The 13,562-nt window shown below is 49.9% G+C and overlaps 1 protein-coding gene across 5 annotated transcripts in view; it reads left to right on the forward strand.

Annotated features, from left to right (window-relative positions):
• Positions 1-13,562, forward strand: part of plxnb1a (plexin b1a) — a 48,236-nt gene that overhangs the window by 15,367 nt on the left and 19,307 nt on the right. For 3 of the 5 annotated variants that reach the window (XM_030361731.1, XM_030361729.1, XM_030361728.1), the window contains 16 exons: positions 301-1,194; positions 1,946-2,209; positions 2,878-3,060; positions 4,478-4,606; positions 5,552-5,652; positions 6,000-6,132; positions 6,406-6,562; positions 6,943-7,051; positions 8,130-8,238; positions 8,710-9,528; positions 10,058-10,159; positions 10,454-10,576; positions 11,004-11,097; positions 11,681-11,853; positions 12,367-12,518; positions 12,992-13,097. In XM_030361731.1, coding sequence (XP_030217591.1) covers positions 301-1,194; positions 1,946-2,209; positions 2,878-3,060; positions 4,478-4,606; positions 5,552-5,652; positions 6,000-6,132; positions 6,406-6,562; positions 6,943-7,051; positions 8,130-8,238; positions 8,710-9,528; positions 10,058-10,159; positions 10,454-10,576; positions 11,004-11,097; positions 11,681-11,853; positions 12,367-12,518; positions 12,992-13,097 — 3,648 coding nt within the window. The remainder of the gene's footprint in view (positions 1-300; positions 1,195-1,945; positions 2,210-2,877; positions 3,061-4,477; positions 4,607-5,551; positions 5,653-5,999; positions 6,133-6,405; positions 6,563-6,942; positions 7,052-8,129; positions 8,239-8,709; positions 9,529-10,057; positions 10,160-10,453; positions 10,577-11,003; positions 11,098-11,680; positions 11,854-12,366; positions 12,519-12,991; positions 13,098-13,562) is intronic. The other 2 variants (XM_030361730.1, XM_030361732.1) reach the window with 2 other exon arrangements.

Below are 13,562 nucleotides of genomic sequence, written 5' to 3' on the forward strand. Positions count from 1 at the left end.
TAATTGCCGTACACCGTACAGCACTCTGATCCATAAACTAGTTTAAATCTTTGGTGCGGCTGGCCGTTCAGATTCTGCTGGTGATCTGACAATTCCAGATGTCACGTTTAAACAATTCCCTTTGCTGTTCCCCGTGAGCATCTCTCACCAGGAGACAGCCCCTCCTGCAGCTTTACTACTGTGTCTTGATGAGCTCACGCGTAAACATAAACCATAAACTCTGTATCTCTCTCTCTCTCTCTCTCTCTCTCTCTCTCTCTCTCTCTCTCTCTCTCTCTCTCTCTCTCTCTCTCTCTCTAGTATTCCTCTGCGATGCCACAGTTGCGGGACGTCCTGCACTGGGCCGCGCTCCTCCTTCTCCTCCGCCCTTCGGGGGGCCGCGCCCTCCCCGGCCCCCCTGCCTACCCCCGCTTCACCCGCAACGACACGGACTTCCAGCACCTGCTGCTCCACCCGGACCCGGCGGTGGGCACGGTGTACGTGGGCGCGCGGGACCACCTCTTCCAGCTGGACGGCCTGGAGGGGCTCCGCCTGCAGCAGGAGGAGACCACGGGCCCCGTGAAGGACAGCAAGGACTGCCTGCCCCCCGTGACCGAGGCCAACTGCCCGCAGGCCCGGTGGACCAGCAACCACAACCAGCTGCTCCTGGTGGACCCTTGGGCGGCCGAGCTCATCACCTGCGGCAGCGTGCACCAGGGCACCTGCCAGAAGCGCAGCCTGACCTCCGTGAGCCAGGTGCTGTTCTCCAGCGAGCGGCCCGTGGACACGCAGTACGTGGCGGCCAACGACCCGCGCGTCACCACCGTGGGGCTGGTGGCGCGGCCCCGCGGCGGCGAGCGCGTCGTCATGTACGTGGGCCGGGGCTACACGGCCAGCCACCCGCCCATCTCCACGCGCCAGCTCACCGCGCTGCCGCTCTTCTCCTACGAGGAGACGGCCAAGCTGGCGGTGGCGGGCCGGCTGTCGGAGTACGACCACCACTTTGTGGCGGCGTTCGCGCGCCGCTCGCACGCCTACTTCCTGTTCTACCGCCGGGACATCCAGGCGCCGTCGCGGGAGTACCGCACGTACGTGGCGCGCGTTTGCCTCGGGGATGTGTCGTACTACTCGTACGTGGAGCTGCCACTGCTGTGTCGCTCCTCCGCCTCCTCCTCCTCCTCTCCCAGGACTTACAACCTGCTCCAGGCAGCACAGGTAATCCTTGTTTCCCCTGATACGTTTCTTGTTCAATTGATGATATACTTCTTATTAAATTGATGATACATTTCTTGTTCAGTTAAATTGTTATTCTACAGAATGACTTTGACTGTAATTTGAAGTTTTACTGTAAAATAACATAAAAGTATTTGCAAAAGTCTCCGTCAAAATGAGGGTTTCTGCTCTGTCTCCAGAGTGTATGTCCCTGTTTCAGAGTGTATTTCCCTGTTTCAGACTGTATTTCCCTGTGTCAGACTGTATTTCCCTGTTTCAGAGTGTATTTCCCTGTGTCAGACTGTATTTCCCTGTTTCAGAGTGTATTTCCCTGTTCCAGAGTGTATTTCCATTTCAGGGTGTATTTCCCTGTTTCAGAGTGTATTTCCCTGTTTCAGAGTGTATTTCCGTTTCAGAGTGTATTTCCATTTCAGAGTGTACTTCCCTGTTTCAGAGTGTACTTCCCTGTTTCTGAGTGAACTTCCCTGTTTCAGAGTGTATTTCCCTGTTTCAGAGTGTACTTCCTGTATCAGAGTGTACTTCCTGTTTCAGAGTGTACTTCCTGTTTCAGAGTGTGCTTCCCTGTTTCAGAGTGTACTTCCCTGTTTCAGAGTGTACTACCCTGTTTCAGAGTGTACTTCCTGTTTCAGAGTGTGCTTCCCTGTGTCAGAGTGTACTTCCTGTTTCAGAGTGTACTTCCCTGTTTCAGAGTGTACTTCCCTGTTTCAGAGTGTACTTCCCTGTTTCCCGTCAGGTGGGACAGAGCAGGGGTCCGGACGGGGACACCCTGCTGGGGGTCTTCGCGGCCCACCTCAGCTCCTCCTCCACCTCCACCTCCAGCAAACCCACGGAGACCTCCGAGGCCTCGGCCCTCTGCCGCTTCTCCCTGGACCAGCTGGACCGCAGCATCGACTCCACCCGCGACCTGTGCTACACCCAGGACGGCCGGGTGGAGGGCGGCGGCCAGGTGGCCTACATCGAGTACGAGGTCAAGTCCAGCTGTGCCAACCTTCTCACGGTAACCAATCAACCACGTTGGTGGGGACGTTTCAAACACAGGGCTTTTTTGCTTTCATGAATGAATGAATGAAATGTTGGCCCTTTCGAGGGATTCATTTAAAAATGACGTTTGGGTTTTAGAAGCAAAAACAAGGGGTTGGGGTTTTTCCTTCTTAACCAAGTAGGAACGTTTTACGGGCTCCGGTTAGGACAGTGATGGGAATACCGAGCACTAACTCTGGCCCGCAGACCAGCAGCCGCGAGCGGATCCTTTATTTACCCTGCAGACTGTTATGATTTTACAAAAGTGTTTTCTTTCATCTGTCCCACCAGTAAGCCTCAGCGGATACAACTTTGGTTCTGTGCAAAACCAAGAGAGCCATTCCCGTGTACTACTTTGTATTAATACACTGTTAAATCCATTTGAAGATCGATTAAGTGTCTGCTGGCATTCGCTCACCAGTTTTAAAGACTTGGATAGGATAGGATACGTTCGTTTTTTATTCATTGAACATCAGGCGGGTCGAGAGGATAACAAAGTGCAAGGAAAAGTTGGCATTATATACTGCTATAATTCAGCAGTAAAATGCTATACAATAAATCATAAGATAACACTACAGAGTACAATTAGGAGCGGCTCCAGGTTTGGTGTGATTAATAACTCTTCACGTCTCTCTTGTGCTGCAGAACACCCTGGAGGCGTATCCCTGTGGCTCGGACCACACCCCTAGTCCAATGGCAAGCCGGATACCATTGGAGGCCGAAGCGGTATTGGTCAGTCGGTCCGCCCGTCTCACCGCGGTGGCAGTCGACGTCAGGGAGGGCCACAGCGTCGCGTTTCTCGGGGACTCCAAAGGAAACCTTCACAAGGTGACAGATTCACTAGCAGTCTACTGCTGCTCCCAGTCACGATGACCTATTACCTGTTCCTTGTTACCTGACCCATTTCTTACCCAACCTTCTTAAGGAGATGTTGAGAATGATGTGGTTATTGTGTGTGTGTGTGTGTGTGTGTGTGTGTGTGTGTGTGTGTGTGTGTGTGTGTGTGTGTGTGTGTGTGTGTGTGTGTGTGTGCGCGTGTGTGCGTGTGTGCGTGTGTGCGTGTGCGTGTGTGCGTGTGTGTTTGTGTGTGCATTAGTACTCCCCCTGACAGACCATTAATCCGTCATTTTACGGTAGTTCAAGCCATCATTGTTTTTGTTAAGGTTCACATGTTGTTGGAATACGTTTGTGTTTCACTGTTGTTGTTGTTGTCCAGCTATAATCATGTGTTGTGATCATGGGACTCCGGCTGTCAGCTTACAAGGGAAAAATCAAGACAACTTGACCTTGAACACATGTTCTGACCCTGACTTCGGCACGGGATCTGCCTACCATCACCTCTCGCCTCTTTCCTTCCACACGACCAATCCATACCATCACCGTATAACTTCTCCAGCCAACGCATCATTTATTTACTTCCTAGTAGCGAGTGCGTCTTGACTTCCTGCGCTGGCTCGCTGAGTCCATCACCGGGAAGCGGGGCCGGAGAACCGGGACGATGTAATATCGCCCCGGCTCTCCCGATATGGAACCTCGGCTCCGAGGCGCTGGGAGTGAGGGGAAATCTCATTAGGACGTTGTAACGTGAGAGGCCGCGGAGGGCGGGGGCATTGCTTCAGACCTCATCCCCACTGAGGTGTCCTGCTGCCCCTCCATATTAGGTTTGAGAAATGTGTGATAATCACATCCATGACCACTTCTATCCTGCGGTCCGGGGTTTCATTTCATGCGTGAGGAAGGGGGTCGGGTAGCCCGGGGCGAGGCCAGAGAGTGGTTTACCTCCGCGCCGGTTTCAATTCTTAGATTCTCTGTTCAATTGCGGGATGAATTCTTACGATTTTTTTTAATTAGTGTTTCGACTCGTTATGTGTTTATTTGACTGCGAGGCGTCTAATCGTTGCTGCTCTTCTGCTCGGCAGACTCGAGTTATACACTCTGTGATCAGCTTCCGGTTGCCTGACCGTTCGCGACCCTTTGAGAAATTATAAGCATATGTCTGCATTCATTTAAGTCTGATTTAAAATGTGATCAAAAGATGTGGTGCAACATATTTAATTGTAACTTCATTGATTTGCACCACAGAGATGAATCAACATTATCGCACTGTGGTGCTTTCCCCTGCTTCGTACGGCTCCTATTTCACTCCATACAACACGTCGATAAAATCACTCAATGGATCGAATGCTTTTGAAAGCGTCCTTTAAGCGGTAGTGGATGTGAACATGCCCTGTTGATACGCTTGCAGGTGTTCCTTGGCTCAGACGGTCAGGTGAAGACGTACGCCGTCGCATCCGTCCGACCCAACGCACCGATCCACGGCGACCTCCTTCTGGACCACAGCCGCGCCCAGATCTACATCATGACCAGCAACACGGTGAGTCCCAATGCGGGGAGAACGTGGGGCATGTCCTGTTCCCTTTGTATTATAAACGTGTACTGAATAATGTCCCCCGCTAAAAAATACAATTAAAACTTTGTTTCTTCTGACTTTAAACGTCCCACTTGATCAAACACACGGAAAGAGTCTCGCCTCATTGGTTCCTCCTCCCCTACCAACCCCCCCCCAAACACACACACACACACACACACACACACACACACACACACACTCACAGCGTCAATGATTCAAAGACCTCAATGGAATTTCCAGGTCCACCCTTTCACCCAGATGCCTCCCTGCATACAATTTGTCGTTATTGTGTGGCTGGGCCACTTCCTCAAGCTGGGTCTTTATGCCCGCGTCAAACCAAGGGCAGAAAGGGATGTAAGGGGGCCAGATGGCTGTCGGGGTCGGGGGTCATCGGCCCCTACCGTGAGAGGTACAACAGTCTGAGGGAGAGCCGGGGGGGTCAAACGGGGTCACGCGGGGTCGAAACGTACACAATGGTATTGATCGGAGAAAACGGTCTCCATTGTACCGGCACACTCCCTACAGAGTTCTGCGTCTGTGTGGGAAGTTGATAAATGGTGCTTGAACACACATGCATGTTTGTTTCCCACATCTAAATTAGGCCAATCAGCAGCCTGTAGTCTCACACATAGAAGTTTTAGGGAGGAATTGGATGATATATAATATGGATATTGATGGGGAAGAATGCGTTTGTTTTCGCTGGGTGGAGGAGGGGGGTTTATTAGACTTTACATATTATGACTACGTTCTCTATTAAATATCACACAATTCACAACTTACATTGCTGCATACTACAATATAATATTTAATTTCTGCTCACTTTCACACCATTTGAACACAATAAAAACAGGATACCCCATCCATTGCGTGCGCCACACCTAGCTAGAAGCTGTGTTGTGTCCCTGTCAGGTGGAGAAGCGGCCAGTGGCAGAGTGTGGAGACCACCTGGACTGTGACTCCTGTCTGTCTGCCAGGGACCCCTACTGTGGCTGGTGTGTCCTCGACGGACGGTACGTCTGTGTGTGTGTGTGTGTGTGTGTGTGTGTGTGTGTGCGTGCGTGCGTGTGTGTGCGTGCGTGCCTGTGTGTGTTAGTGTGTTTGCGTGTGCGTCTGTGTGTGCGTGTATGTGTGATTATATCCGTGATCAATTAATTGAAAACCAGTCTCCTTCCTCTCTCTCTCTCTCTCTCTCTCTCTCTCTCTCTCTCTCACTCTCTCTCTCACTCTCACTCTCTCTCTCTCTCTCTCTCTCTCTCTCTCTCTCTCTCTCTCTCTCTCTCTCTCTCTCTCCGTCCCCCTCTCCCTCTCTCCCTATCCCTCTCCCCCCCCCCCCCCCCCCCCCCTCCTCTCTCTCTAGGTGTGGTCTCCGGGAGGACTGTCAGCGAGGCTCCCTGGGGGGCCACTGGCTCTGGAGCTTCGACGAGGCCCAGCAGTGCCTCTCCATCCAGGAGCTCAACGTCTACAACGTCAGCCGCGGGGACCAGACCCCGGTAACTAAGGCCGATCACAGGGAGGGCCTCGCTGGCTGGGGAGGGCGCCCTCTCTCATCGCTCACCTAACGCGCTTCATTGAACCCCTTTTATTAAATACAACGATTTTATTTCCCTTCTCCATTCACTCGTCCCTCACTTATCCCTTTTTCCCTTCTTTGCTTAAACATTTTTCTTTTTATCCTGTGAAGCACTTTGTTACTTTATGCAAGTTCATGATTATTATTATTACCGTATATATATATTTTTTATATTCCTCTCTTTGTTCCTCAGATCCGAGTGTCCGTCCCGGGACTGCCCGCCCTGGGAAAGGAGGAGGTCTACTCCTGCTTCTTCCAGGACACAGAAGCCCCCGCCATACTGTCCACCACCGGCGTCACATGCTCCACCCCCGACGCCGGCATCCTGCCCCTGATTGGCCAGGGGGACGGTGAGCAACACGTGTTGATTGGATGTTATTACCAGGTAGTGCATTGTTTCAACCAATGCCTTGTTGTGATGCTGTGGAAGAACTTGGAAGCAGGAGTCGAGAATCTCAAGTCAAAGCGTACATAAAAAACGTACACAATTCAGGCAGGTTCTGTTCGATTTTAGTTATTACTTTCAATTAGAAACTAATTGAATGATATAAAAATGCAAAATCTTGGTATTATTTGTTTTAACCATGGGAAATAAATGTATTCCGCTGAGTTGATTGAATTCATTCAGTTCATTTATCGTCATTGATTTAATGAACGAATGATGCTTTAGATCCAGTTGTTTGAGTCGTGTGAGTGAAGCGGGTCAGTGAAGAGTGATCCCTGCCCGCAGACTCCGTCATGGTGACCCTGTCACTGCGCTTCCTCAACGTCACCGTGGCTGAGACGCAGTTCACCTTCTTTAACTGCAGCCTGGTCCAGCTGCTGTCTGGACGCAGACCGTGAGTACACACACACACACACACACACACACACACACACACACACACACACACATACAAACACACACAGACACACACACACACACACACACACCAACACACACACACACACACACACACACACACACCAACACACACACGCAGTCACGCACACACCAACACACACACGCACGCATACGCACGCATGCACACATTCACAGATATACACGTTCAAACTCACACACACCCACATACACACACAGACACACACACACACACACAGACACACACACACAGACACACACACACAGACACACACACACACACACACACACACACACACCAACACACACACCAACACACCAACACACACGCGCACACACACACCAACACGTACCAACACACACACACACACACACACACACACACACACACACACACACACACACACACACACACACCAACACACACACACACACACACACACACACACACAAACAACAAGACACACACACACACACACCCACGCACGCACGCATACGCACGGCAGTATGGCGGCATGGGGATCAGGTCGTAGAGCGGGTTGGCTGGTTAACCAGAAGGTTACTAGTTCAATCCCCGGCTCCACCTAGCTGAGTGTCAAGAGGTCCCTTAGCGAGGCACATAACCATAACTACTTCCGACTAAACTTGCACGGTTGACACCATTAGGAAACATTGTAAAAGCGCTTTGAGTGAACACTGGTGGGACACCGCTATATAAATGCAGTCCATTTACCCTTCACACACGCCCATGCACTCATACACACACTCAAGCACCCATAAGCAGACATGAACACATGCTCACACACTTTGTTTTGCGTGTCAGCACCTATAGAAGCATCACCGAGGCGAGTGCTAAGAAGCCTTTTTCCTCGGAACAGTGAGCACTTTATCTAAAGGGACTCGCAGTGAATTCATGTATCATGTTACAGAGCGGGTCGTCTTGCACTCATGAGTCTCCAGTTGGGTTGGGGATCAAACCCAGGACTTTTAGCCCGGGAGTCCACCTATACTCACTGTGCTAACGTTACCTATGTGATGTCCCCGCTGTGTGCCAGTTGTCAGGGCTGTGTCGGGAGTCGCTGGGGTTGCAACTGGTGCATCCACCAACACCTCTGCACCCACAAGCACACCTGCGACCACGGGGTCACCATCTACAACCAGAAGGTACGCCCGGCACCAGCTCTCTCCTACTGCGCTGTCCCAAACACTTTCATCCAGTGGAGCCTTCTGTACTTTTAGTAGTGGAGTACAATTCGCCGTCAACTGTTTAATCCCTTTTTTTTTTTTAAGTCCGATATAAAAAAGTTGATCGGTAGACCCATCACTAGACGTGTTTATAGGCTTATCAGGGATTGAATTAGAAGTGGCCAAGCGGGCAACACTCTTGAAATCACACCATGCATTTCCCATTTCACTTTACTTTCTACACTTTCTGTTTGCCATAGGTTTCCTTATTTCCTTACGTTTTCCTTTTTCCATTATTTTTTGTTAAATTCAAGCATTATTCTCAATCATTTCTGTTCAATCATTTCCATGCTCTCCCTTTTGATTCATTTCTTCCCCTTGTCACCCCCCCCATCCCCCCCATCCCCTCCTCCCCCTCTCCCTCTGCACATCTGCTGTCACACCCTTAAGGTTGAAACCCCCATCCCCACCAACTCACAAACCACCAAACCAGAGGCCCCCCCGATACCCACTGTCTTAGCTGGTACCCCTACAACTATAATCACAATGCCCATGACGACCCCAACGCCAACAACAACAACAACAACAACCACAACAACAACAACAGCCACAACCACAACAGCCACAACGCCACAGCTGTCGCCCACAGCCACCATTTATCAGAGCCAGACCACAGAGGCCGTCTCTCCGACCACACCTTCGGGAACCAGCACAACGCCCCGCCCCTCCGCCGTCCCGCCCTCCGTCACCCCTTCCTCCCGGGCCGCCACCGACCCACACACAGGCGCTCTCTGGAGCTCCAGCGTCGGAATGGAAGGAGATCACCACCGCACAGCAGGAACCACTGCAGAAGGCATATATGGCTCCGGTTCCTCGGCCCCCTCTGACGGGCGGGAAACGCCCGACTCTTTCTCTAAAACTACATTACCCAGCGGCGCTAGGGGCAAGGAGGGATCCGACCGCAGCACTATAGAGCCTATGGCTGATTCTGTAGGCTGGTCCGCCTCTGATCTCAGCTCCACCGCCTCCAGCGCGTTAAGGATGCTGGCCGGCTCTGGAGAGGAGGTTCCCTTGGGACACTCTGAGGAGCTTCTGACGGACGTCTCAAGGATGGATGAGGGGAAGACGGTGACGGAGGATCCGGCACTTTCCTCTGCGTTGCCTTCCGGAGCCCAGGGCACTGAGCAGACACACTCTATTGACCGTGAGGTCCAGGCCGGCTATGCAGCTTTGTACCAATCAGATGCTGCAGACTCCCCTAGACTTCTGGTGAGTGGAAAAGCCTTTCAGAGCCCCTCGGACGGAGAGCTGTGGTGGAGGACGGAGCGGCACAGTGGGCCGGGGCGGGAGCGGTGTCACAGGTTGATGGGACATTCGACACCCACCACTGATAATAGGTCCAAGACGCCATATTACATATCAACGTCTCACCCACTTTGTGTATCTCCCACCTGGGCTTCACCTGGTCAGGTGGCATCACAACACCATTCCCATCCGCCATATTTCTGCCATTCTACCGAAAGCTAAATGTACCCCATCCGACCTTTCCCATCTTGTATGTTATTATTTAAATGGCTATTTATTCTTTTGATTCAGTTTTCACGTCAATCATATTGCCCTGACGCCAGACATAGACAAGAAAAACCAAAACGATTTATTTCCTGGTTCTCTCTATCTCATTTGAGAGCAGTACTTGGGGAACAGAAGGCTGAGGAAATGTAGCCGCTATGTTATTCCTGCCCTTTCTGTCCTTGTTCTGTAATGAACCACATGATGCTGACCTGGGTTCTGCCGCCAGCAGGAGTGCCCCTGTGTGGAGAAGGTCGAGAGCTCCTCTCTACTCCCAGTCAATGTGGAGAGTAAGATCACTCTGCTCGGACAGCACCTCCACCTCTTCCAGGTACCGGAACAAAAGCACGTTTTACAAGCCTGTTGTTAAAAAATACAATCCTAAACACTATTGTTGTTTTTTGTCAGTGTGATTTGTTGTTGCGTAACCATGCTGATGTTGGTTTGGTTTAAATTACCTTAAAGAATAGGCAACTTCACTAGAATCACTTTCTTTCTCATTGTGTTTTTCTCTGGGCCATGTTCCTTGGTTCATATTAGAAGCTTTTGAGAGAGAACATTGTTGAACGTATTCATTCCTAACTTTGGTGTGTTGTTTGTGTGCCTTTGTGTGTCTTGTGTTCAGGACGAGGATTTGGACTACGAGTGTGTGTTGGACGTGGAGAGTGGCTTCGTCGTGGTGGAGGCCTCCGTCGAAACACATCCTACGGAACAAACCATCTTCCTCATCACCTGCCAGCTTCACCAGGTCGGAACGTAAAGCACGCAGCATAAAAAAGACCATTTCTTTAGCACATTTACAGGAATATCTGGCTGTACTAGCTAGTGCTCTGACACATTTTGATGGCCAGAGATGGAAAACTCATTACAAAGCCTGTCCAGGGCTTTCTGTCAAATCACTTCAGAAATTGGTCAGGGTATGAAACCAGATGCCTGATTTCACTCTGGGCTAAAGCCTAGTTTGGAGCCGCCTCTGTGTGACCATAAAAATCTTGCCGAGCATTTCGTGTCGTAAAACATAATTACATGATCCTCAAAACAATGGCACGCAACAACAAAACACCTCGAACGTCGTAAAAAAGATAGATAAAAGGAAGGTAAAAGACAATAACAATAAAAATGGCTAAGAGGGCCATCGATTGAATGAATGCTGCTGTGTTTCATGTACATTTCAGTACACCTATAAGGCTCAAGTGGAGGAGTACCGGGCTGTCATCAACATCAGAAGGAGGAACAGCTTTGTGATCGACAGTGCGGAGGATTTGCACGGTGGGGAACGTCATTTTGTTTGCTGTCATTTATATTTGTTTGCTTGTTTGCGGAACTCGTTTCTGTTCCCCCCTTCTATCATTTGGTTCTGTTCTACAAAATAAATGCGCTTTGTATGTCATTTACAACCTAGTCTGACACCAAAATGTTTAAAGGCTTTCGTCTCTTTGAGACCAATCCACTACAGTGTCTTGTGTGTGTCTTGGCTACCTGATACGATGGAAGCAGATATAACCATTACATAATAGAGTTAGCCTCATAGCATATTAGTCATATTTTAGCCGAATTGTGATATCTAACCTACCTCTACTCTCCTAATGCTGCTGATTCACTGTGCCTCCTTGGTTCCTCCTAAGCCAATCACAGTGCTTTTTACATCCCATAATCACTATCCCCCCTAAGTCATCAGTTTGACTTCGGCATTTTTGACGCTAAATACAAGACAAACCTTAAAATATGACTTCTGCAATTATGCTATGAGGCTAACGATATCCCACCACTCTCTAATGCTCCATCGACTCTACATTACACCCGTCCACTCCCTAACTGTCTCCCGCCCCACCCCCTCCCCGCCGCGCTCCAGTGACCCTGTTCAACTGCTCGGTGGGGCGCTCCGACTGCAGCCGTTGCCGGACGGCCGAGCCGCGCTACGGCTGCGCCTGGTGCGCCGCCGCTGACTCCGCCTCCAGCTGCGTGTTCGGGCTGTCCTGCACGGAGGAGGTCACGCACACCTGTCCCGCGCCCGTCATCCACTTCGTGAGTCCGGTCCACTCCTCGACGAGGATCTCATTGTACAGACTTGAGAGCGCTCCGATAGATTGGTTATGTATGTTGAAGTGTTGTTATCGTTGTTATAAGAGTGAATGACTTATTCATTGCCTTGTTTGCTTCCATATGTTGTTGTGGTCTGCTATTAGGAGTTTCTCATTGCATTGATGACCCGTAAATCTCTTCCTCTGAGCCTGCGGTCTTCCGCTTCCATCCTTTTAAGTGTACATTACACGATGTTCACATAGATCAAAACCAGGACACTTAAATCACACTTTAACCAATTTCCCGTCACATTCACGTTCATCAGAGCTTGTCTTAAAAACCTTTGAAGAGTTCATTGCAATATAAATAAATGTGCCAGCTGATGTCACAGCTTGCAAAGTCTTTCACCAGCAACCGGGCCACACCTGCGGCTCTACATCAAAGCTACAGCGATGCCCAAGCGCTGCACATGAACGAGTTGTTTACAGCTGCCTCTGTTTTCCCGCCCCCTGGCAGATTGACCCAGTTTCTGGCCCTGTGGAGGGTGGAACGGTGGTGACCATCTCAGGCTCCAACCTGGGTCAGAAACCAGAGGACGTCGAGAACTCTGTGACTGTCGCCGGTGTTCCTTGTCACGTCATCCCCAGCAGATACGAGGTCTCCTCCAGGCAAGGGACTCACGCAACACGCAGGAAGAGCGCATCACCATCTGGCCCTCTGATAGATATATATATAGAGATAGGAACTTTATTAACTGATTAAAAAATCCTATAAAAATTGCACTTCCAGCAGTAGCAGACACCATGTTGCAAATATATTTAAAACAAAAATAAATGTGCAAAAGTACAAAAAGCAAAATGCTAAAAAACTATATGCAGGGAAAGGGAAGAATAGTATACAAGCCAATATTTTCTCGAGGGAGTACTTAAACAGTGCATAAAAACAGTGCAAGAGAACTGGGGGGCTAGGGTCAGGGGGGGGGTCATAAATATATAACATGTTAAGCACTTTGAGACTGTACCTGTGATTAGCTGCTGTACAAATACAACACAATTGAATTACTTTAATCATGAGGAAAAACACAAAATCGTTCTTATCCTCATTTGTCATCTGGCTTAAACGTGATGCCTTGCTCTTCCAGGATAGTGTGTGAGACCACGGGCAGCGGAGCAGAGAAGAGTGGCCAGGCGGTGGTCTCTGTGAGGGGAGGGGGGCACGGGCGATCCACTCACGTCTTCAGCTTCCAGGTAAACACAACCGGGCCGATAAACATCCTGAATTCATGTTCCGTTTTCGCTTTCGTCTGATGTTTCCTTATCGGAGCCGTTATTAGAGACCGATGTTGCTTTGACCTCAACCAATCAGGATGCGTGTAACGATTCCTTAAGTGACGTTGCTCTCTGTTGGAGAGGGTCAACACTGAAGTAGCCGCAGATAATGGAGACGCATTTTGAAATTATGCGAAATAAGAACCTGATATCCTGCATTCTTATTGTACTGATAAAGTACATGATCACAGGCTCATAGCCTAAAGCCTTTACTGGCCCAATACAACTGTTATATTGGAACAGTTATGGGATGTCCTAGAGATTGTTTTTAAAGCCCTCATCTTTTTTCAATGCCCCTCCCCACAAATTCCTCCCAGCATATCACTTTCTCAGTGGTATGCCGATAGCAGGAATGTTAATATGAACAAAACAATAAGTATTATT

This window comes from Gadus morhua, chromosome 7 (assembly GCF_902167405.1).
Source record: "Gadus morhua chromosome 7, gadMor3.0, whole genome shotgun sequence".
NCBI classification, from domain to species: Eukaryota; Metazoa; Chordata; class Actinopteri; order Gadiformes; family Gadidae; genus Gadus; species Gadus morhua.